We start from the raw sequence: 26,592 nt of genomic DNA, 5'->3' as shown, positions 1-26,592 counted from the left end.
ATGAATGGGGAAGAGATAGTAAGTTACAGTCATACTGACCAAACTAAATTCCATTAAATGTGTGCTTTATCCAAAATTGAGCAGTACTCACTCTACACCTCTGACACACTGAACAACTGGATTTGAAGTTTGTTGATGCCTTACTCTGTCCCATATTGACTAGATGATGACTGCACAGTGATCAGTTTACTCTGCATTTACCTTCAGAGACCCCATGGTCTCCTCAAGGAGGCAGATACATATTTCGGAAATTGTAGTAAGTGTTCCAAACACAAAACAACTAACCTGGAGAGGCTAGGAGGAGTTAAGGAAGAACAAGGAGAGGTCGCAGTGTGTCCTGTATTCTATAGACATGTTCGTTCGCACAACCCATCAGAAAGCAGGGACAAGCAATTACTCCTACTCTCACCATGCAGCCAATCAGAGAACCCCTTGGCTTTTTGAATTGCAAGGCAATCCCTTTTCATGTTGGCATGCTTCTCCTAACAACTGCTTAAGTATTTCTCACTAATCCAGTTGGAATCAACTGACATGTGCACACACACTGAGGTTTGGTGAAACTGTCCTCCAGTAATAAAACACTACACCCTTGGGTTTAAGATGCACTTCCATCCTGGAACCCACATGCCCCAACATGCACTCCAAGCACTGATCAAAGCTCACGACATGGGATCTGTCAAAAAATATCTCACCAACCAAAGCACAGAGGGCCTTTCATCACACAAACTTCCCAGCCCAGCAGGCTTTTACTGCTTATTTACAAAGGTAACACACACACACACACACGCATATGGCAAGTAGAATTAAAGCTAATTCTGGATTTTTTCTAAATGACTCTCTCAAGGCTTAATATCTTTGGTAAATTTCGAGAATATCTTGAAAGGTTTGCATATATGAAATGCTTTAGAACCTCAGTCACCCTTTATGATAATGCAAATCTTCCCAAAGGTGTCCTCTTTACCCCTCTGTACTAATTTTAGCTGTTTCTAGTCAGCAAGAGAAAAAGGATATTCACTAGAAAGACAGAGAAGCTGTGAGCCTAGTAAATATTTACTGTCTAGAATTTAACTTCTGTTTATCTGTAGAACCCAGAATGTTTGTCTCAAGATTGAAAATACCACTACCAATGTAAATAATTCATGTCCTAACTAATAGCTATCAATTTTCTCAGTCTTTCTTCAGCTTGTCTGGATGAAAAGCAGTGAAGAAATGGCTATAACCTCTTCAAGAGGGGTAAGACAAAGAATTTGTAACCATTTTTAATCCATTCCAGAAACCACAAAATGGCAAACATTGTCTGAAACCCACTCTTAATTTCCAATGCTTGGTAGTAGTTTCTCTTGTTTTATTCTGTATTTTAGTGGTTATTCAGTGGCTTGTAGTAGTTACCATTTTCTAAGCACTTCTCAGATATGACAGGACTGTCCAGAACTCTGAGATTCATTCAGTCATACTCATGTTACAGACACCGAAAATGAGTGTAAAAAGGTGAAAAAATTCACCACCACAAAACAATCTATAAAAGGTGGAGTCACAATTCGCACCCAGGTAGGCTTTCTCTAGGATACCACCATTTTACAGTTTCATTAGTTTGTTATTGCTCTCAATTTTTTTTCTTTTTTTTTTTTTTTTGGTGCCGGGGATTGAACTCAGGTCCTTGCGCTTGCGCAGCAGGCGGTGAAACCACTGAGCTAAATCCCCGGCCCTGCTCTCAATTTTTGATCACATGCTAGGGAGTATTCTGTTTAGTAAGCTTGTTTAATATGATCCATATTGTAATCCCTACGCAATGCACACGTGTGTTTTTGATAAAAATGAAACGGCTATGATTAAAGGGACAGTTACTGCCATCTCCTCCAAGTGGCTGAAGAATTCAAGGCCTTGAATTTCCAGAGCCCTAAAAGCAAGCGTGCTGATAAGGAATGGTGCACTCTTCATCCAGCGAATGCTCCCTTTTACTGCAAAGGACACTGGGTACCACTCTTGTCCCACTGCCTGTGCATCCAGAGGCACCTGAATGACTGTACCACCACATGTGAGGTGCCAGTATGAGAAGAACAAAGTTTTCTCTGACACAGGAACTAGGGCCTGTCCACACCTGCAGGCTGGCCTCTAGGTTCCCAGGACAGGTAGCCAAGCACTATGGGGCTGCAGAGTGCTGAGGCCGATGAGAAAAGCCAGAGACCAACGAAGCTGGCAGCCGAGGCTGTGAGGCAAGAGTGCGCCAGGTCTGGAGGCGGCATATTCCGAATATCACACTGAGTCCCCCAGTCAAACAAAGCAGATCCAAGTACAGAAATGGTTGCTGTAGGACCGGGAATTTAGCTCAGTGGTTCTGCCATCTGCCTCACAAGCACAAGGACCAGTTCAATCCCTGGTACCAAAAACAAAATAAAAAAACAAAAGACAGAAATGGTCACTGTGGCTGGAAGCAGGTGGAAGTCAAAGTGGCAAGAAAAAGGAGGGATGTGATGTGAGAAAGAGGAAGTTAGGCAAAGACTGGCAGGCAATTCGGACCCTGCACCAATGTCAAGTCCACATTATTAAGAGAATTAGTAGCTCATCCTCCCCCTCCATGGAACTCAGCTGCCATTCTAGGAAGACACCTGAGCAGCTACATACAAGGCCTTTGTCGAAGAGAATGAGCTTATTCAGTTTACAGGAAACCCCACCGAGCTTCCCAGCTATGTGCTTAAACCATCTTGGAAGTGGACAAGCCTTCTTCCCCACAAAGCTCTGCCCAAACTGTAAAATCATAAGCAAATAAGATCATTAAATTTTGAATTTGTTACACAGCCATAGACAGGCAGGGCACACAACAAACCTCAAATCAAGCACTTAACATCAATTCTTGAAATTCTCCCAAGAGGGAAAGAAGTTGGGTATGGTGGTTCATGCCTGTAATCCAGCACTCTGGAAGGTTGAGGCTGCGGGGCTGCAAGTTCAATTCCAGCCTGGGCAACTTAGCAAGACCCTGTCTCAAAATTATAGGTTTAAAAAAAAGAATATATATATATATATGGCTGGGGATGTAGTTCAGGTCAAAGGCCTTGAGTCCAAAAGACAGACAGATATACAGACAGAGAAGGAGGAGGAACAAAGAAAAGAAAGAGGAGAGAGGGAGGAGGGAAGAAAAGGGCAAGGTGTTCATTCATTCACTCAAAAAAGCCATAGGACATCTACTATGTCCCACATTCCACACAAGGTCTTGATGCTGCTCTTCAGTGCTCATGGTCTATAGCTAAGGCAGACATTAAATACCTTATTACAATGTGTAACTGTAAATAGAGTAGTATAAAGGAGCTGAGAATATTAGGTGATCTTATAGGCCACTTCCAACTCTGATAGTGCATCTTAAATCAATTTGTGATGAAAAATATATCTGTGAGATGGCCACTTAGAGGTGGTCATGCTAGGTTCAACTCCAGTCCCATTTTTTTTTTTAATTCTTTTATTGGTACAGGTATACAATACGTTTACATTTATCACTGGATGCTTGTACCTGTACATGATGTATCTTGGTTCTTATTTTTTCCCCCATTACCTATGCATCCTTCACCCCCTCCACCCTTCCCTATTTACATAGATTTTGTTTCCATTTTTTTTTCTTTCTCATAATTTTTCCTTTCCCTTCTTCCCTTTCCCCTTCCCCTCCCACCATCCCTACACCTTTAGACCTTTTCCTATTTCAAATTATCAATTATTCATTTTAATCATTTTAATCCTTATTTACACTTTCAGCTTCTCACACTAGAGAAACTATTTGGTATTTACACATGTGTGTCCTATTTATTTCACTTAAGAGTATCGCCTTGATATGCATCCATTTAGCTATAAATGACTCTAGTTTTTCATTCTTTATGGCTGAGTAGTACTTCATTTTATAAAAAAAAACCCCACATCTTCTCTATCCAGTTTCCAGCTGATGGGCACTTGGACTTCCAGTCCCAGTTTTTTTAAAAAAGCCAATCCATGCTTCTCATATCTATGGAGAGCAACGTTTTTCTATACAAGTCTGTTTCTTAATTAAAGCATCAGTAAAGAGGTATAGTGTCAGGTGTTTTTCAACAAGTAAATGTTTAAAGCATGGCAAGTTGCTTCTATTCGGAAGTGGAACAATCTCACAAAAGAGGCTCTGCATAAATAAAGAGAAAAGAAAAATATGATTTCCAGGGGCAGTGTTTCAAAGTAAGTAATGATGGAGATTTTTGTCTGTTTATTGTTTAAATAATGTTTAAAGGGCAAAGAATGTAAGTTGATTGCTTGAGACAAATTCTTTGAAAAATAATTTTTTTCAAAATCTCCAGAGATTTTAATGATTGCTAGAAAGGAAAAACTTCAAAGATACACTTCTATTTTCCTACATAAATAGCTGTCTACCAGAAAGCAGATCAAATAGACAGCTATTCCATAAAGAAGGGTGAATTCAGGTTTCCCCAAACTCTGCTGCACCTCATGACAGCTTCTTTCCAAAATCTGAATTGGTCTAAGAGCCAAGAGATGTAACTATTGACAGAAAAACAGTTAAACATACCCAACTCACAAGTTAGACAAACTGAACTAACCAGAACTTTCTCTTGACAAGCTTTGGGAAAACCTAATTTAATGCTACTGAAAGTGAGGCCATTTTGTCTCTTAATCATGGTAGGAAGGAGGTTGAAAGTTAAATGTTTAATTTTCTAATTACTTTTAAAAATTTGTCTGATGTTAAAAGTCCTTCCTTAACCTCACAGTAAATAAAACAAAACAAAAGTCCTTCAATCTTTGATAGGAAAAGCTAGTAGCTAAGAAAAAAGAATAGCAGCCAAGAGTGGCAGCCCCGCCTGTAACCCAGCCCTCTGGGAATCTAAGGCAGGAGGATCCCAAGTTCAAGCCCAGCCTGGGCAACACACCGAGAACCTGCTTCAAAATAAAAAAATTTAAAAGGGGACTGGGGATGTAGCTCAGTGTGAAGATCTCTGGTTCAAATCCCAATACTACAAAAAAAAAAAACCAAAAAAAAACCAATCCATGGTTCTCAAATTTGCCTTCTGCATTTCATTGTTACTGTTGCTTTGTGGGAGTTTAGACCTGACAGAAGCACTTTGGGCATAAACACAAATGTGTTAGAATGTTCATAAAGAGGCAATTTTACTCTTTATCATCAACTCATAGGATCTTAAATGGTTATCATTCAAACTAAAGATACAAAAGGAACACATTCATGAATTGCCTGTTAATCCATCTTAAAATTCTCCACTTGTAAAACACCTCGAGCCCAACACTCAGCTCTGGGTGCTCCAGTCCTCCCATGCTCTGGTATCTACACATTCCTGGAGCACCCTAGGGAGAGACCAACATCTCCTCTGGCAGACAAAGCTGCTCTCACTAACTGGGTCAGCAGGTCACAGCTAGAAATCGATCAAAGTCCCTCCCTCTCCTTCAAGATATTATGGAAAATTAGTCATTGGCTCCTATGGCCAGAGGGGAGTCCTGTAGAAGGGGTAAGTTCACAAGTCAACATCCTGGATGATGCCCAGGATAACAGGAGTTCTTCCAGACTTCTTCCTGCCCCTAAAATGCCTGGTAGACATCAGGGATCTGACCCCACGGGTGACCTCCAGACAGCCTCCTGGGCAGTAAGGGACATGGCACTACAGAGGGCCCTGAAAGTTTTTATTAGCTCTGCTTCTAGGTGAGAAGAAGCCAACCATCAAAAGAGGATGAAAAAGGAAAAAAAGTGGCAACTTTGCCCTACAAGACATTAAAGAAAAAAGTGTTTAAAAGAAAAAATTACAGTGAAAAAAAAAATACTCTATGCCAAAAAACTAACGTGAGAAATACAAATGAATTATATTTACATCTATGGGTACCGAAAACTATGGATATTATGAATAGGGTAAATGGTAAAACTACTGCCTATGCTAAATTGAACTGAGATTTAGGATCCACAGGTAGGAACCACACACACTGTTTCACAAATACCTCAGTTTAAAATGTTCTTGGGCTGGGAATTTAGCTCAGTGGCATAGCACCTGCCTGGCAAGCTCGAGGTCCTGAGTTCGAACTTTGGTACCAAAAAAAAAAATGTTCTTAAAGAGTAAAAAGTAACTAAAGACTTGCAAATATTCAACCTTCAGGAACACTGCGCAGAAGATGGACAGAAAATGAATGAGCAGACGTGGAGGACAAGGAAAAGAATTTGGTAAAGGATATGGTTGGGGCATAAACTTGTTTGTTTCCTTAGGAACAACACCATGTCCTACAAGATTCAAATATTTTTCTAACCAATGCAGGGGCAGCAAAGCACCCTCAACTCTTTCCTTTGGCCACAGCACCGGGATTACTTAGTATAACTTGACAAAGCACAGAGAGCTTTCCCTCACTCCTCAGCACCACAGATCTCTGGGCTCCTGAATGCACCCAGAGGGGCCAATGTCAATTCACAGTGCATTTTCTCCACACAACACTGGGGCCACCCATGCCGGTCCAGTCCACAGTCTGAGATTTACTGTTACACAAAGGTTACTGAACAGCACCCTTTAGGGGACAGCAGAGTTGCTGCGGTGAGGCTGTCAATGGAAAAGGCCTGTGAAAGAGTCTACTACTCTAGCAGTAGTTTTCATTTTTAAATGACCTTATATCAGTCAAATGCTTCTCCTGCCTTAATAGTGTTACAGTAGTTATAAAGCAGGACTCTGGATTCCAGTTAAGATTTGACTTTTCCCTGAATATAAAATTGGTAGTAATCATGTAGTTGCTCGTGCCTCCTCTCTTTCATTTTTAAATTACGTTATCTCCCTCTCTCTCAGCGTTTTACATAACAGGGGAGAGCCACAGGGGTTAGGAAATACCTCTGTCTCATTCAGCAAGCACTTCAAAACGTTATTCTAAACCGACAGCACAGGAGCATAATACTTAGAGCAACAGGCAGGGGCCGTGGCATTCCTAGTTGCAGAAAAGTCACTGGGGGTTCCACACCCACCCACCGCCAGCCAAGGCTCCCGCTTTTCCTTTCCCTTCACCGCTGGTAATCTCACCACTGACTGCCTCCGGCTGCTTTTACGTTGCTCTCCTTTTCTGCCCTCTCCTCTGGTCAGCTGTGCTCCTGAAGCACAAACTAGCCAAGCTACTTGGGCGCCTATAAAGGGCTCAGTGTTGTGCTAGGGAGGAACCACGTTCACCAAGCCTCCAGCTGTAGACCCTGAATACTGGACCCACTCTAGAATATCCAGTTCCGTAGGTTTCCCATCACCTTTTCAGATTTTCAAAGCTTTGGGGGGATGTGCCCCAGGCACTCCTGAAGTCATCAAAAAAGGTGGCGTGGAGCATCCCACCGCTCACATATTTGCATACTATTTGATGTGGCTTTAATTTCAAAGCCGGTTTCAAACATTCAAGTAGATATGGTACAGAGGGAGCCCTGGAATTGCAAATGCGCTCGCCTCAAAGGCTCAGGAGTCCAGACCCAGGCAGGAAATAAAAGTTCTAAGCGGCTTTGATGTACAGTACTTCCTCCCTTCTCCCCTCCCCAGGGCAGGTCATTCATCTCCGCCCAGGGAGAGACCACCTGGCCCGAACCCGGCTCAACGCACCACACGTGGACTGCAAGGGGGAGAGTCAATAACCCAATGCTTCCCCGCCCCCAGCCCGGCCACACTAGTCACCAGCGGCTTTCAGCTCGGCTGGGATCTCCGCGTTTCCCGACTATTAAAAGGAATGCTGCACACAGGCAGGGGAAAGCGGGTGTAAAGGGACAGGAGATCCAAACAGTGGAGGAGAAAACGCCTCGGCGGCTTGCTGAGAGCTGCTTTCTTTTTCAAGCCATTCATTTCAGGCTGAAATATCAAGCCAGTCAGTTCAGGTCATTTCCTGAATAGCTCTACAAGTTAAAACAGGATCCTGAAAATCTATTAATCTTCAATTGCGCTGCCTCCAGACTGGAAACACGGGGGTGGGGGTGGGGGTGGGGTGGGTCAAAAGCAAATGCAACCAGAAACCCGAGCTCCCGACCTCAGCTGTTCTTTACCTCACTCAGCTCGGCTGAGGAGTCGTTTCCATATTTCATGGCAACTCCAGAATTCATGACTGCACTTCTCAAGGGAGCCGGGCTCTTCCTCCTCCAGGTCTCGGAGCCTGGGAGTGGTGATCAGCAGGCTGGGTGTCCGCCGCCCGGTCCCTTCTGGCACATTTTCCTCTAGACAGTCACGTTCGCCCCGGACCGTGGGGAAGCCCGGGAAGGATGCATCCCGCGGAGGCTCGGGCGCCGCGGCTCAGCTGCTGCAGCGGGCGCCCTCGGCGCCGCCTCTACGGGGCCTCGCCCACCCCCATGACCGGGCTGCCCAGCCTCTCGAAGCTCCACCTGCACCCACGGGGCTCCGGCAAGCTCGCGAGGACCTGCGCGCCCCGCGGCCCGGGGAGGAGAGATTTGGAGCGAGCCGGCGCAGAGCCGCACTTCACGTCGAAGTTTCCCCCTTTGAAGCGTCTGGAGTTGTAAGTGGGCTCTGATTGAACGCAGCTGTCTAGCTGCTGGCAACTGGCCGCGCGGAGGAGGCGGAGCCAGAAACTGAAAAAGGGGAGGGGGTGGGGCCGAGCGGTGGAGACCGCGCCGGGAGGGCAGGCATCTTTCCAGCTCTCTGCAATAGTAATTACAGGACCCAAGTCCAAGAGGGAGAGAAGAAACAGGAAAAGCCACCTGGGCAATCGTGCAGGAAATTGAAAAAAAAACTTCCCTCCGAGGAGCCACTTTCCATGATTTAATAAGGTCAAGGCGAACCTGAACACGGCACATCAGACTGCGCCGTGCACTTCTCACGGTACATTAAGATTTTACAAGAATGTGGGGCGGTCATTGTCCCCGAACAGTCTAAAGTCAACACTGCGGGCGTAAATTCACTGTCAAACTCCCTCTTTCTGTCGCTAGGCCAGAGTACATTATGGACATTTTCTGCATGTCCGTAATGAAGATAAAGTTGCCCTATCCCTTGAAAGATGTAAGATAGGCTCACGTTTCTCATCCTCCCCAAGCCGCAGACCCGCGCGGCCCTGGGTTCAGCGCCTCGGGTGTGCTGGGAGCGGGGGGGGGGGGGGGGGCAGTGTCTTACTGCTTATCTGGGCAGAGTAGACTTGTTATTTCTGGAGTTTGGAGTATGAGTCAGAAAAGCTTCAAGGGGCTGTGATATCCAGTCGACCCTTGGGGACCAGACAGAGCACCTCTTCAGCTTCGAGTTCCCTGGCTGAGATTTTATCTCCATAAACACAGTCACCGCTGAATTTGAGATGCACGGAAAATCGTCTGATCCCTTAAAACAGGTCTGTGGGATTGCTTAAGAAACCTCTTCAGTCTCTGTACACAATAGGAACAAAATGTCTCCGTCCCAATGACAGACCTTGGCATTTCCTGAGGCCTTCTATGAAAAAGCCATTGTATTGTTCACTTTTTAAATAAATCAAATAGGATGTTTATTTTGCTCTTTAAGAAGGAGCAAAGAGGGCAACGTTTGCAAATTTCTTCCACATACCCTCCCTTCCCAGCGAGTTCTTTCACGGCCCAAGGAGGCCCTGCTGGGCCAACGAAGAGTTAGTTCCCTGCTCATTCTAGAGTACCAGCTCTCAAATCCCAGGGCTCTGGCAGACTAGTGGGTGGGGATGATTTGGAAAGACAAATTATTTAACTTACTTATTCATTAAAACTTGTTTAGAATAGTGTCTGAAGCTGGAAATGGCGGTGTATATACAGTCTTTAGCCCAAATAATTTGAGACCAGAGGTGTTTCAGATTTCAGAGTTTTCTAGACTTTGGAAGGTCTGTATAGACTTTAGAGGTTAAACATCCCTAATCTGAAAATCCCAGACCCAAAATGCTCCAGAATCCAAACATTCTTAAACATCCTGTCGATGCTCAAACTTTTTCAGATTTCAGATTTTTGGACTAGGGATGTTCAATCTGTATAAATATTAAGATCTAAGCAGTGCCCATGTTCTTAGGGTCCCTGTTCACGGTCTCATAAAGCATGAACAGAAATGACAATCCTAAATAGAAAATTATTCTTGCCACAACATGATATAAATAAAGATCTATTGCATTTCATGGGAAGGAAACATGATTTTGGCTGGGCAGGGTCAAAGATGAAGGTTCTGTGAAAGAATCTTAGAAGAGGCAGCATATGAAATAAATGCATGAAGAAATGCTCGACACCACTGGCCATTAGAGAAATGCAAATTAAAACAACACCAACATTCCATCTTATCCCAGAAAGAATATCCATAATCAAGAAATCAAATAATAACGAATGCTGGCAAGGCTGCAAGGAAAAGGAACCCTTTTATACTGTTGGTGGGAGTGTAAACTAGTACATGGAGATTCCTCAAAAAACTGAAAGTAGAAATTCCATTTTTTTAAATTTTAAATTTTAAAATTTCCAATTTTAACCAACTATTCCCCTTCTAGGTATCTTCCTGAAAGAGTTAAAGACATGATATTACAGTGATATATGTATACTCATGTTTATAGCAGCACAATTCACAACAGCCAAATCTTGGAGGCAGCCTATATGTCCATCAACACATGAATGGATAAAGAAAATGTGATATTTACATACAATTAAGCACCACTGTGCCACAAAGATAAACGAGTTGCTAGTATGAAAATGAATGTACCTTGAGACCATAATCTTAAGTGAAATAAGTCAGACACACAAGCTTAAATAGCACATCGTTTCTCTTTTTTTTTTCTTTTTTTTTGGTACCGGGGATCAAACTCGGGTCCTTATGCTTGTGAGGCAGGCGGCGGAACTACTGAGCTAAATCCCCAGCCCACACATCGTTTCTCTTATATGAGAAACTCAAAGTATAAATAAGGAGCAAAATAAAAGATATTAGAGATAGATCTTTCTCCAAGGGGAAGGGGGTCAACAGATGGAAGGAAAAGGGAGAGTGTGGAGGGAAAGGGGATGAAAACAGAAATTAAGATGTGTTCTGTACATTTAACAACTCCACACAAAGAATGTAAACACTGTACTACAAATATGTATTTTTTTTAGTACCAGGGATCAAACTCGCGTCCTTGCACTTGTGAGGCAGGCGGCTGAACCACTGAGCTAAATCCCCGGCCCACAAATATGTATTAATAAAAGAAAAAAGTAAAAAAACAAAAGAGGCAGCATGTGAGATGACCTTTGAAGAATGGCTGAGCCCAGCGGGATGGAGAGTAAAGAGACAGCACTCCACGCCAGGCAGAGGTACCATTGTGAATAAAATACAGATAGAGATAGAACGTGCAGAGTTGGCCTGGGGGTTGCAGGCCTTCTCTTCTCCAAGGGATCCTGGGTGAGAATGAGGGTTGAAACCAGATTACGGAGTCCCAGGCTAAAGAAAGAAATGGTTTGGTTTGGTTTCCAGTACTAGAGAGTGAACCCAGGGCTTTCACACTGAGCTATATCCACATCTCGCCTACCACACCCCTTTCTTTTAGGTCAGAGTCTAATTGTCCGGGTGGGGCTCAGACTTGGGATCCTCCTGCTTCAGATTCCAAGAGTGCTGGGATTATAGGCATGCATCACCACACCTAGTCTTACACTGAAACTTCTTTTTAGATGATGGGCTATCACAGCAGTCCAGCAAGAGGATTGTTTAGAGGGACTGAGTTGGGGGCAATGAAAACAGGAGAGAGCAGATGTCATAGAATGTATAAAAAGAGAATAAACAGAAATTATGATGGAAAGAGGATAACTTAAAATCAACTTGTGGATCTAGAACTTGGCTGATTAAGATTAGAATATTGTTCTCTGTGCCAGAGAAGAAATGGGTTTGAGAGAAACTAAGTTTGTGAGAGCGTGAGTATGGGGTAGCATCTGAATATTCAAGTGGAGATGAAATTAAACTATAGAGAAAAGTCAGAGTTCAGACAGAAGTTTGTGTTTATCTTGCTAGAATAAGAGAGAAGTGGTCTAAGCACACTATTTTAAGGAAGGGGTGTGTGTGTGTGTTTGTGTGTGTGTGTGTGTATTTTGCAATACTGAGGATTGAACCCAGGCTTTGGGCATACTAGCACATGCTCTACCACTTAGCCAATGAACTACACTCCCAACCCTTGTTTCATTTTAAATTTAAAAGCAAAAGAATCAAAGGAAATGATGGTGGGGAAGGTCAGTTAGAGAAATAGGAAGATAACCAAGAGAACTCTGCATTTGGGAGTCTAAAGCACATGTTGTCAAGACAGAAGAAGCAGTGTCTATATTATATGGTAACAAGGGGAAGGCTGCCAAAGGCTGGTAAATGGACATTTCAAGGACATTAATGTCCTTCTAAGATAAATTTCCATAAAGCTGAGGCAGCAGAAGGCAGACTATCATACAAAGTGAGCAGGAATTGGGGGCACTGACCATGCACTATTTTTCTCATGAATTTGATGTGCCAGAAAATAAGGAGATGGGATGGTCCCTTTGACTAAGGAAACAATGTTGAATAGAAGATAGTAGGGACATGTTTGTAGGCTGGGGTTTAAAGAAACCCTGGTGATATATAAAGAAAGGGGAGCTAGAGCATAGTTACCAAAAAAGGGAAAAAAGGAAGGAGCCAAGGAAAAAAAATCATGAGATTAGCTTTTGAGTAGGCTTGGGGAGGATGGATTCTGATATCCCTTTCTAGGAGACCAGGAACAGCTGAGAGAACTAGAGAACTTATAGACCAGGGGAGAAAGACCTTAGACAGGATATCCAATGACATTTATCTGAAGAGCCAACCAACTCCCTCCTGTGATTGTGGAGGGGAAACTTAGACTGATGACAATTTATAAATCATTCTGATTCAAGGAAAGGAAAAACTATAAAAACATCTGTCAATCTAGGCAATGACATAATTGTGATCCTACTCCTGATGTTGTTCAAGCTTAGGTTTTAAGGTTGTGGGACATTTTGAGTCCAGAAGTATATAAAGAGGAGGGTTTATTGTACTGAGGAAAATCTAAATTGGTCTTTTTATAATCTAAGATTCCATAACATGGGGGAGGTGCTATTGTTTAAATCTCTTATGACTTTTTTCACCTCTTAGTTTTGATCTCTGCTATCAAGAAAGCTAAGATAATGCTAAAATAAAGCTAAGACTGCAACTGGGTTAATACCCTATAAAAATTAGAAATGTAAAAGAAACTCACAGACTGAAAGTAAAAGGATGGAAAAAGAGTTCTCCATGCCACAGGAACCCAGAAGAAAGCAGGAGTAGCAATCTTATTTGCAGACAAAGTAGATTTCAAACCAAAACTAATTAAGAGAGACAAAGATGGTCACTACATCCCTGTGAAGGGAACAATCCAAGAGGAAGAGATGACAATTCTAAATATATATGCACCAAATACAAATGCCCCCAACTATACAAAACAAATATTAATAGACATGAAAAACCAAATAAACACTAACACAGTTGTAGTGGGGGACCTCAATACCCCACTATCACAAATAGACAGATCATCTAGACAAAAAGTTAACAAGGAAATTCTAGAATTGAACCAAGCTATTGAACAAATGGACTTAATAGATGTTTAGAGTGTTCCACCCCACAAAATCGGAATACACATTCTTTTCGGCTGCACATGGATCATTCTCCAGAATAGATCACATGCTAGCTTATAGGACATGTCTAAGTAAATGTAAAAGAACTGAAGTTACCCCCTGTATATTATCAGACCATAGTGCAATAAAATTGGAGATCAATAACATAAGAAACTGCCAAACCCCAACAAACACATGGAAACTGAATAACACCCTCTTGAACAACCAATGGGTCACAGAAGTAATTAAAGAAGAAATTAAACAGTTTCTACAAGTAAATGAAAATGCCAGTACAACATACAGGAATCTATGGGACACAATGAAAGCAGTTCTACACGGGAAATTCATAGCAGTGAATGCCCATATTAGGAAAACAGAGAAAACTCAGATGAATAACCTAATGCAGAACCTCAAGCTCCTAGAGAAAGAAGAGCATAATGAATCCAAAGCTTGTACAAGAGAGGAAATTATAAAGATAAGGGCAGAAATCAATGCAATGGAGACTAAGAGAACAATACAAAAACTCGATGAATCAATGAGTTTTTGTTTTTTTTTCTGGTACCAGGGATCGAACCCAGGTCCTTGTGCTTGCACGGCAGGCAGTGGAACCACTGAGCTAAATCCCCAGCCCTAAAGAGTTGGTTTTTTGAAAGAATAAATAAAATTGATAAACCTTTAGTCAACCTTATCAAAAAAGGAAAGAAAAGGCACAAATACATGCAATTAAGAATGAAAAAGGTGAAGTAACAATAGATCCAACAGAAATCCAGAGGATCATCAATACCTACTTCGAGAACCTCTACTCCAATGAAATGGAAAACACAGAAGAAATGGACAGATTACTAGATACATATGAATTGCCAAACTTAAATGAAGAAGATATAGAAATTCTAAACACCCCAATTACAATGAGTGAAATTGAAAATGTAATAAAATATTTACCAACAAAGAAAAGCCCAGGTCTGGATGGCTTCACTGCTGAATTTTACAAGACATTTAAAGAAGAACTAACACCATTACTCTTTAAACTCATCAAGGAAATTGAAAGGGAAGCAATACTTTCAAATTCATTCCTGGAGGCAAGTGTTACTTTGATTCTAAAACCAGGGAAAGACCCAACCCAAAAAGAGAACTACAGGACAATCTCCCTAATGAACATAGATGCAAAAATCTTCAATAAGATACTGGCAAACAGAATACAGAGGGTCATCAAGAAGATCATACACCCTGACCAAGTCGGATTTATCCCAGGGATGCAAGGATGGTTCAACATTCATAAATCAATAAATGTAATATACCATATTAACAGAGTCAAGGACAAAAACCATATGATCATCTCAATAGATGCAGAAAAAGCATTCGACAAAATCCAGCACCCATTCATGATAAAAACCCTACAGAAAATTGGAATAGAAGGTCTTTATCTTAACCTGATTAAGGCTATCTATGAAAAACCAACAGCCAACATCATACTAAATGGTCAAGAACTGAAAACTTTCACGCTAAAATCAGGAACAAGACAAGGATGCCCACTATCACCACTCCTGTTCAATATTGTTCTGGAAACATTAGCCACAGCAATTAGAAAAGAGAAAGAAATAAAAGGAATAAAGATAGGAAAAGAAGAAGTTAAACTGTCATTATTTGCTGACGATATGATACTTTACATAGAAGGCCCAAAAAACTCTGCCAGAAGACTTCTAGACTTAATTGACAGATTCAGTAGAGTAGCTGGATACAAGGTCAACACTCAAAACACAATAGCCTTCTTGTACACAAATAACAGACTCACTGAGAGAGAAATTAGGGAAACAATTCCATTTACAATAGCATCCAAAAAAATGAAATATCTAGGAATCAAACTAACAAAGGAAGCAAAAGACCTCTACACCGAAAACTACAGCACTCTGAAAAAAGAGATTGAAGAAGATACAAAAAAATGGAAAGACATCCCTTGGTCCTGGGTAGGAAGAGCCAATATAGTGAAAATGACCATACTTCCAAAACTACTATATAGATTCAATGCAATGCCAATTGAAATTCCAACAATATACTTCACAGAACTAGAGAAAAGAATACAAAAATTCATTTGGAACCATAAGAGACCTAGAATAGCTAAAGCAATTCTAAGCAACAGAGACATAGCTGCAGGTATCACAATCTACAACTTGAAACTATACTACAAAGCTACTGTGATAAAATCAGCATGGTACTGGGAAAGGAACAGACCTGAGGATCAGTGGAATAGATTAGAAGATCCAGAAACAACTCTAGACATCCTCAGCTACCTCATCTTTGACAAAGGAGCCAATCACCATCATTGGAGGAAAGATAGCCTCTTTAATAAATGGTGTTGGAAAAACTGGATCTCAATCTGCCAAAAATTAAAACTAGACCCATACCTATCACCATGCACTAAACTAAGATCGAAGTGGATTAAAGATATAAATATTAAGACAGAAACACTAAACTTGCTGGAAGATAAGTTAGGTAGAACTCTTGAAGCATAAGGACCCGAGTTTGATCCCCAGCACCAAAGAAAAAAAACAAAAAAAACCAAAGAATTGAAAAAAATCAGACCCCCCAAATTCAAAGACCCAATTCAAAAATGGGCATCTGAAATGAACAGACATTTCTCAGACAAGGAAGTAAAAGCAGCAAACAAATATATGAAAAAATGTTCAACATCACTGGTCATTTGAGGGATGCAGATGAAAACAACACTGAGATTCCACCTCACCCCAGAAAGAATGGCTGCTATCAAGAAATCAACAAATAACAAATGCTGGTGGGGTTGTGGGGAGAAAGGAACCTTTCTCCATTGTTGGTGGGAGTGCAGACTGGTGCAATCACTGTGGAAGTCAGTATGGAGATACCTCAAAGAACTAGGACTAGAGGTCCCATGTGATCCAGCTATTCCCCTGCTGGGTATCTTCCAAAAAGAATTAAAAGAATCATACCACAGTGATATATGTGCACCCATGTTCTTAGCGGCACAGTTTGTAATAGCTAAAGTTTGGAAGCAGCCCAAGTGCCCATCAACTGGAAACTGAATAAAGAAAATGTGTTTTTTTAATAAAATGGAGTACTACTCAGCCATAAAGAATGAAAAACTAGTCATTTATAGCTAAATGGATGCACATCGAGGCCATACTCTTAAGTGAAATAAATAGGACACACATGTGTAAATACCGAATAGTTTCACTAGTGTGAGAAACTGATAGTGTAAATAAGGGTTAAAATGATTAAAATGAATAATTGATAATTTGAAATAGGTCCAAAGACGAAGGAGTGAATGGAGGGGAGGGGGAAAGGAAAAGAGGGAAAGGAAAAACTATGAGAAAAGAAAAAAAAAATGGAAATAAAATCTTTGTAAATAGGTAAGGGTGGAGAGGGTAAAGGGTGCACAGGTAATGGGGAAAAAAATAAGAACCAAGATGTATCATGTACAGGTACAAACACCCAATGATAAATGTAAATGAACTGTATACCTAAAATGTACCAATAAAATGTACCAATAAAATTAATTTTTTAAAAAAAATTAGAAATGTGAGGAGCACTTCAACATGTCATCTCCATTGTAAAGGATGATAAAGCACCAAGTGTTTCCAGCATAAGAGAAAAAGTCCAAGATTACAGCTCACCATATTTACCAAGTATATTACTGTATGTGCCTACAAATCCTTTCATGTTGTGCCTATCCCAATAGGGTCCCTCCACAAAAGTTCCTCCAAGTCCTGCTTCAGCAGGGATTATCTCCTGGTGACAGGTGTAGCCATGAGGTCACAGGAGAATCAATCAAGATCAGGGAATAGTTTGGGAGAAGGAAAATCTGCTTTCCAACTAGGCAACAGCCTGACGCTCGGGTTCCTCTCCTTCTTGGGCCTTGACTTCTCCAGAGGTCACTCTCTTCCTCCCTGGTCCCTGGGATGGGAGGAGGCAGCAACCATTCTGGGAGAGTTTCTAGTTAACATAACTGGGGGAGTCTGCACCAATCATGCTGTCAGCCTTGCCTTTCTGCTGTCAGGAGCAGTCTCTCCCCCGTGTATGGCTGCTGATCTCACTGAATCTCCACTGTGTAATCTCTCCACAGAAGAGATTGTATTCTGGATCTGTCCTGTACCGTCTTCTGGTAAGGAACACTGGGTTAATCAAGTGTTTCACTGTTCTGGGTAAAAGTCTTAAACTTCCAGAATTATGGAAATTGACTGAAAGCTTAGAACTGGCTTGACTAGTCTCTTTGTCTTTACCTTTGGGCCACCCAAGCTACCTTTGGCTGCCGGAGCAGTCCATTGTGCTGAGAAAGACCTGTCCTTTCCCAGCCTGCAGAAGGAACCAAATTCCAAAATTGTTCTTTCCCCCTCAACTCTAATAAACTAAACAAAATGTGGACATCTCAGATTTTAAGAAAGCAGTTTTATAAAGCTAATTCACACAAAGGTGAAAAATACTAAATATCTTGTCAATATGCCCCAAGTATTTACATTGTAAAATGAAAATACTTTGCAAAAACTCTTAAATTGTTGAGATTTCCTGAAAAAGAAACTGAATTTTGAAAGGAAAGGGGTATTTGGGGGACCCTGTGGAGACTCAGGAAATTCCAGTCCTCCAAGTCCTGGTGGGTCATACAAGTCAGGAAGACCTAGAAGTACACCCTCAACAGAATTTCCTACAGTAAGTCCATAGGACACCCTATTCTCCCACATCATAATCCAGAAATGCTCTCTCTATCCCAGTTTCTGCGATAATCAGTAAGTGTGGCTGGACCAGTTCTTTTGGCATTGGGCCAGCCTGAGCACTGGAAGGGGAGCCTTCCCAAACCCTAAGAGCCTGTCCCATTCTAGACATCATCTCCATCAACTGATATAACATGTATTTAGGAAGCATTGCACTTGATCTACAGCCTTGCCACTGTGCCCTAAAGCATCGAAAACCTAGCTCATTCCTGCAGCCCACTCATGAAGCTTAGGATATGTAGGGTTAGCAGGTTTGTGGCATGCATTAAAAAAAAGAAGAAAAGCACCCACTATATGATAGATGTTGTTCTGTATTTTTCCTTGCATTCGGCAATGTACGAGACAGAAAAAATCCTGCTTCCACAGAACTAGTGCGCTTGGTGAAAATGATTACTAAATATATAAGACAGAGCTTGTGGTGGGCCTATAGAGGAATTTAAACAGACGATATAAAGGGGGAAAGCAGGCCTCTTAAGTGGAGTGGACAATGAAGGCCTCTATGGGAAGATGACTTTTCAGGGTGAAGACCAAGAAGGAGCCAACTACACAAATCACAGGGTGGAGGAATCGGGGAGAGAGACCACTAAGTGCAAAAAGCTTAAGGCAAAAAGAGTTTGATCTTCAATAGACTGCAATAAATTTCAATTTTTAATTTTAATTTCAGTGAAGAAGTAAATAGTGTAAGGAACATGATACAAAGGTTAATAACAACAACAAAAAGTTACTAGCAGAGGCAGATTATGAAGGAAATGTGTAGACCTTGACTTCATTCTGTGTGCTTGAAGATGCCAGAAGAAGATATTCAGCAGATCAGAGTCGTGGTCCCATTTTATTTATTTATTTATTATTTATTTAGCAGTACTGGGGATTGAAATCAGTATTTTGCACTAAGTCCACCTTATTAATTGATTGATTGTCTTGGGGATTGAACCCAGCCCCTTCATATTGAGCTACATCACAGTCATTTTTAAATTTTTTTTTTTGGTACCAGGGATCAAACTCGGGTCCTTGAACTTGCACAGCAGGCGACGAAACCACTGAGCTAAATCCCTGGCCCCATTTTTAAAATTTTTATTTTGAGACAGTCTCACTAAGAAATTATTAAGTTGCCCAGGCTGGGTCTAAACTTTTGATCCTCCTGCCTCAGTCTCTCACAGAGCTGGGATTATAGGCCTGTACCACCACACTCAGCTATGTTTACATTTTCAAAAAGGTAAATACATTCCTTTACAAGCTTTACCACTAGGTAACCTAAAAAATAAACCAGGGAAAGTTTTGGCTTGGTGCTCATAAATGCAGAAGAATTTGCAACCTCTAATGAATGAATAGATTTAGGTGTTGAGCCCAAAGGCCACTAACATTACAAAAAGACATACAATCAGACATGAGATTTCTGATGGAGAAAACAATAGTACTTATAAAGCCATCTTAGAAGTTTTTAACATAAAAGAACGTTGTATTACCTACAAGGATGCAATCAGCAAAATCTGGGCTATTCACTCTATAGGCCCCAAAATCTGATTTTCTAAAACAAATAAATTATAAGAGGGAAGAAAGAATATGAACAAGTGAGAGATTAAAGAAAGGAGAACTCTGCAGAAACGCAAAAACATAAAAGAGACTGAAGACAACAGCCAATTTCAATATGTAAACCTCATTAGGATCTTGATTCAAACAAGCTGCTGTAAAAATGATGAATTTTTAAAAGCATGACATTTAAAAATACATGTTTTGGATATTTGATGGTATTAGGAAATTACTTGTTTTACAAAGGGAGAAATGAAGAATGACTAACAGTTTTTGGCTTGAGCTATTAGATGTGGGAAAGGACCTGGCTTCAGGGAATCAAGGGCTCTATTTTCGATGCATTAAATTTGAGATACATATTTGATATCCAAGGGGTCAGTAACAGTTGCATATATAAGAATTGGGTTCTGGGCTAGGAATTTAGCTCATTGGCTTCACCGCCTGCTGTGCAAGCGCAAGGACCCAAGTTCAATCCCCAGTACCAAAAAAAAAAAAAAAAGAATTGGGTTCTGGGGAGAGCTAGGCATATGATGACAATTTGGACATCAACAGTATAAAGATTATAGTTTCTGCTGAAAATCATGAGAACATTTGAGGTCACTAATGGAAAGAACAGTGAGTAAAACATGCAGTCCCGAGTCTTGGTACTGTACTAAGATGCTTCAATATTTCCCAGTTGGGTAGAGAAGGAATACAGCAAGGAAGATTAAGGAAGAATGTCCAGAGAGGAACAGAAATACTGAAGACTATGACATAACAGATAAGAAAAGAGAGTTTCATAGAGAGTGGTAACACATGTGGTGCTGCTGAGGATTCAAAAAAGTTGTCAATGAAGAGTGGTCTGGTTGTGGAGGCTATTGGTGATCTCGAGAGAAGCAGTTTCAATAAGTAGTTGAGATGGACAGAAGCTAGATGAGTGTAGATTGGACAGTGCTTTGGAAGTGAAAAAGTTGAGAACACATGGAGACAACTTTTGAGAAGTATGTTGCTCAAAGCCTCACTGCTATTAAACCATCAGAATAAGTCGGGTTCATCATTCACTGACTTAATAAAGTGAGTCTTCATTTTATTGTTAATGAAGTTGGCTACATTGCTGTAGACTATGACTTACTGCTATGAAATAGCTGAAATGCAGTAGGTAATTTGGTGAGTCTGTTTAACATTTCCCAGAAAAGGACTTTAAAACTATTTCCAGATTATATCTCACACAAAGAACAAACAAAAATCCAACTTTCTGCAATTTCAAATATAACTCCAGTCAAGAAAGCACCTCTGGGCCATTAATTACATTCATGGACTGCCTCATACCCACCTAGACATTTTAATAACCTAGAATCACTTGGCAGCAACATCTCTGACAGTATCAGTGGGGAATTCCAATTTGAAATTTACTACCTCATGCAAGCATCATGTAATGCTTTGAAAATTGCTTCACTGATGAGACATTTTGGAGCCCAAAAACTTAGTGTCATCAATAGTAGAGCATCTTTCAAAAATCTTTACACTAGCCAGGCTTGATGGCCCATACCTAGAATTCCAGCTGTCAGAGAGACTGAGGAAGCAGCCTGGACAACTTAGTGAGACCCTATGTCTAAATAAAATTTTAAAAAGGACTAGGGATGTAGCTCAGTGATAGAGTGTTTGTCTAGCATGAAGGGAGGCTTGGTTCAATCCTCAGTGCTTAAAAAAAACTTTAGTTGTTTGTTACCAAATTTCTCTACAGAAATTATCAATAGAGATTAGAGATTTGGTTAAAAAAAAGTTTTAAATCATCCTAAGAGTACATGCATATGGCCAATTTCCTGGAAAGGAAAACAAAAAGATGCATAAAAATAGATCTAGTAAAGCTTGGAGAACATGCATAAATTAAACAAATTCCAAATGCCTGCCATTGTTATTTCTGGAGTGGAGCTCTTTGGGCTAGAAGAGCATCATTCCATTGCTCTCTTTTAGCTAGAATATGTTGCAGCAGCTGTTCAAAGGGGCAGAGAAATAATCAGTGTAATACAATGCCTCATATAACTAATGACAAAAAAGGCAGTTAACCTGGCATCATAACAAGCTGGGGGTGAAGAAGGGGGGGCTGCAGCAAAGGCTAGGGAAATCATTTTCCCAGCCTCTGAGTTACAAAGTGCCCATGGATGCACTGCTAGGGTACACATTTCCCACATGGATGCACCCTGAAATGAGGAATAGGCTCTTGCCTGTCCAGATACGTCAACTTCTCTCTCTTCAGTTCTTTTTCATAGTTGTCACAGGACTTCAAACTTTTCCTTTTAAGAAAAGGATCATAAATTGGTACCTCCTGCCATGACCCTTCTTTATGGTCTTTCTTTTTAATGTCTTTTTATATAACTACCAGCTACTCTTTTTTTTGGTATCAGGGATTGAACTCAGGACCATGTGCTTGCGAGGCAGGTGTGGTGCCACTGAGCTAAATCCCCTGCCCATACCAGCCACTTTTTTAGTCTTGCCATCACCATAAAATCATGTCTGAAACTGAATTTGTTACTTTCCACAAAAATAAACTTTAATTCCAGCTTACAAATTTCTGTAAATGGAATCAGAGTTTCCAGGCTCACAACTAAAGTGATTTTCAGTTCTCCCCTTCACCTTCCCTCCCAGTCATCAGCCCTTTCCTCTACTTACCCCTACTCTAACAGCATCTTCCAGGCCTTCATAACTTAAATGTTGGTAACTGTAGCTTAATACAGGACTCAACTCAAGTCATTCTGCACACTCCTCTAAAGTACAGCTTTGTATCATGTCATCTGACAAGTTATATTTTTGTAAACTTTATTGAAATACAATTCATACATCATAAAATTTACCTTTTAACATATATAATCCAGTAGTTTTTGGCATATCCACAGAGCTGTGTAACCATCCCCAATGTCTTATCAGGACATTTTCATTACCCCCAAAACAAACCCATACTCATTAGCAGTCATTCTTCATCCCTCTGCCCAACCTTGCCATCACAAACCTACTTTGTATCTATGGATTTGCCTATTCTGGACATTTAATATAAACAGAACAAAGCAGTATATGGATCTATATAGCTGGCTTCTTTACTTAGCATCTTTTAAAGTTCATCCATTTTGTGGTATATATTTGTACTACATTCCTTTTTATTGCAAAATAATATCCCATTGTGTTGGCATACCATTTTGGAGATTTGATTTGTTCCCACGTTGTTATTATGAAAAATGTTGCTCTGAGTAGTTTGGTGCAAGGTTTTATGTGGGCATGTTTTCATTTCTCTTGGGTATACACATCTAGAGGAATTTCTTGGTAATAGGGTAACTCTATGTTTAACATTTTGAGGAACCATCAAATTGTTTTCCAAAATGGCTGTACCATTCCAGATTTCCACCAGGATTGTATGAGAGTCTCAATTCTCCAAATCCTTGCCAATATTATATTATTCTCTTTTTTATTATAGTCATGTGGTTTTTATTTGTATTACCCTTAAGAATGATAATGTTGAACATTGTTTTTTTATGTGCTTGTTGGCCATTTGGATATCTTCTCTGGAGAAATGTCTGTTCGAATTCTTTACCTGTTTTTTTTTGAGTATTGGGGATCGAATCCAGGGCTTGAGGCACACTAGGCAAGTACTCTACCACTGAGCTGCACCCCTAGCTCAACACTTTTTCAATGGGGTTGTCTTGTTATCATTGAATTTTAAGAGCTCTTTATATTTTCTGGAGACTAGGACCTTATCAGATGTAAAATTCCAAGTATTTTTTTCCCCATTCCATGAGTGTCTTCCCTTTTTAGATAGAGTCCTTTGAAGCATAAAAGTTTTAAATATTAGCTGGCATATGCCTGTAATTCCAGCACTCAGGAGACTGAGGCAGGAGGATCTTTATGAATTTGAGATCAGCCTTGGCTACATAGTGAGTTCAGCCTGGAATGCATAGTGAGACTCTGTTTCAAAAAAAAAAATAAATTTTGAGGAAGTCCAATGATCTATTTTTTCTCTTGTCACTCAGCTTTTGTTGTCATATGCTAAAAAAAAAAAAATACTATTGCCTAATGTAAGGTCACATAGATGCACTCCAATGTGTTCTTCTAATAATTTTAGACTTTTGGCTCTTATATTAAAGTAAATGAATGATGTTGAACTAATTTTTGTGTAGCATAAAATTAAAGAGTCCCAACTTTGTTTCTGGATATCCAGTTGTGCCAATACTATTTATTGAAAAGATTATTTTCTCCCATTGAATTGTTTTGGAACCCTTGTCAAAAAACAATGAACCAAGAGGAACATGGTGGCACATGCTTGTAATCTCAGGTATTTGGGAGCCTGAGGCAGGAAGACAGACAGGTTAAAGCCAGCCTGGGTAACACAGTGAGACTCTGTCTAAAAATAAAAGAGGGCAGGGAGATAGCTCAGTGGTAGAGGACCGCTGAGTCTGATCTCCATTACCACAAAAACAGACAAAACAAACAAAAAATAAAAACAGAACCCCCCAACTAACCATTAATATAAGGTTATACTGGGCTGGGCATTTAGCTCAGTGGTTTCGCCGCCTGCTGCGCAAGCACAAGGACCTCAGTTCGATCCTCGGTACCAAAAAAAAAAAAAAAAAAAAAAAAAAAAAAATATATATATATATATATATATATATATATATATATGGTTATAAGGGTTTTTTTTCTGGAATCTACTCCTTATATGGATATGTCTATCCTTATGCCAGTCATACATAGTTTCGATTATCACAGTTTTGTGCTAAGTTTGAAACCAGAAAGCATGAGTTCTCCAGCTTTCTTCTTTTTCAAGGTTGCTTTGGTTACTGTGAGTCTCTTGCATTTCAATGTAGGTTTTAGGATCAGCTTATCAGTGTGCAAAGGATCCACACTGGGTTTTTGACAGGTATACAATGAATCTGTACATCAATTTGGGGGTGATGACATCTTAATATTAAGTCTTTGAATCCAGGAACCTGGACTGTCCTCTCATTTATTTAGGTCTTCTTTGATTTCTTTCAATGGTGTTTTGTAGTGTGTACAAATTTTGCACTTTTTAAAATCTGTTCCTAAGGATTCTTGTATTTTAATCTACTGTAAATAAATGTTTTAATTTCATTTTCAGATTCTTCATAATATAGATAATACATTTGACTTTTGTATATTGATCTTATATCTTGCAAACTTGTCGAACTCACATATTTTAATTTTTTACGACTTTCTATATATAAGATAATGTAGTTTGCAAATATAGTTTTACCTCTTTCTTTTCAATCTGGATGCCTTTTTTGTTGTTTTTGGAGGTGCTGGGTACACCAGCACAGTACAGTATACCACCAGTACAGTACTGAGCTACATCCCCAGTCCTATTTATTTATTTATTTATTTAGAAACAGGGACTCACTAAGTTCCCCAGGCAGGACTCAAACTTGTAAGCCTCCTGCCTCAGCTTCTTAGAGTGCTGGGATTACAGGCATGCACTACCATACCTTGCTTTTTTATTTCTTTTTCTTACCTACTTGTCCCAGCTAGGATCACCATTATAAAAGTGAGTAGAAGTGAAAAGAGCAAACATTTTTGTCTTGTTGCTAATCTTTAGGGGAAAAACATTCATTCTTTTACCATTGAGAATGATGTTAGCTGTAGGTTTTTTATAGATGCCTCTTTTTCTCCAATGTCATTTCTCGCTACAAGAATGGAAAGCCTTTCTCTAGCCAATATAGTTATTCTCCTCTCTCCCCTTGCTCCCTTCAGTACTGGAGACTGAACCTAGAGCCTTCGCACTGAGGTGCATCTCCAGTCCATTCTCTCTCTCTGTCTTTCAACAGGATCTCAGTAAGTTACCTGGGAGGAGCTCCCTGTCTCAGTCTCCCAGAGTGCTGGTATTACAGGTGAGTGTCTCCCTGCCTGGCTTCTTACTATTCTTGTAATTGTTTTTTTGGGGGGGGGGGTGTTTGTTTTTTTAAATTATTCTTATAATTGTTAAGCTCATTCCCATGCATTTTTTTCCTCTTGTTCTTTCTACTGACTGGAATATTAGCCCCATTTGATTGTTTAAACCCTAACAATTCTTCTATTCTCTCCTAATGTTGCTCTTTTTCTTCTCTGAAGCCCTTCAGCACTGCTGGCCTTGACGGCTTCCTTCTAGAGGAAGCTGTATGATGCTCAACTAGGGAAAGAGAAAAGCAGGACTGGAATGACTGTGTCGGTATTAAAAAATGTAAACAATTCTTTTGTAGCTGGTGCATACCTACTGCCCCAAACCGGACAGCACCCACCTCCTGCCAAAACCCTCCCCAGGCTGCCCAACCCCATCCCTAGAAACCTCCAGACCCTTTACAGATTCGCAGTCACAGGACTGACATTTTGCTCAAGTGATGTCTTCACCATTTCCCTCTGGCTATGATTAGTCCCCAATGTCAAGTATTGTGAATATTATTCCTCCAGAAAACAGACCATGTTTCTAAAGACAGAATAATAGGATAAATTTCTATACCAAAGATATCCAACTACATTTTCTGATTTCCTAACATTTGAATCAATATCCACCAACTCTTTTACGACTCTCTGAATATAAAACTCAGTTACTTTTCCATGTCAAAGAATTACTTTCCCTCCCTTCTTTTCTGCTTCCCTTTTTCCTTTCTCTCTTCTTTCCAAAGAACTGTGAGAACTATGGAATGTTTTTAAGATGGTAATGATCACTGTTCCTCTCATGTGCTTATCTTGCTGTGAAGTAGGTAAAAAAATTCTTATATTTACACCTTGACATTTGCCCTTAAACTTCATACCTTCTAAAACAAAAATATTCATTCATTCATTCAT

General features: G+C 40.3%; 1 protein-coding gene across 8 annotated transcripts in view; it reads right to left on the bottom strand.

Moving 5' to 3' along the window:
- The window catches only part of Mcc (MCC regulator of Wnt signaling pathway), a 425,319-nt gene that overhangs the window by 244,498 nt on the left and 154,229 nt on the right, over positions 1 to 26,592 (bottom strand). For 2 of the 8 annotated variants that reach the window (XM_087194488.1, XM_013077922.3), the window contains exon 1: positions 8,009 to 8,195. The exons of 5 other annotated variants lie outside the window; for them this stretch is intronic. In XM_087194488.1, coding sequence (XP_087050614.1) covers positions 8,009 to 8,065 — 57 coding nt within the window. In that variant the 5' untranslated portion in view covers positions 8,066 to 8,195. Of the gene's footprint in view, positions 1 to 8,008; positions 8,196 to 26,592 lie in introns of those variants that run through there. One more of the 8 variants, XM_087194485.1, reaches the window with a different exon arrangement.

This window comes from Heterocephalus glaber, unplaced genomic scaffold, assembly GCF_053883595.1.
Source record: "Heterocephalus glaber isolate CG9 unplaced genomic scaffold, H.glaber_assembly_v1.0 deba00001606, whole genome shotgun sequence".
Classification (NCBI taxonomy): Eukaryota; Metazoa; Chordata; class Mammalia; order Rodentia; family Bathyergidae; genus Heterocephalus; species Heterocephalus glaber.
Note: the sequence above shows the minus strand (reverse complement) of the source record. Positions and strands in the feature narration are given on the sequence as shown.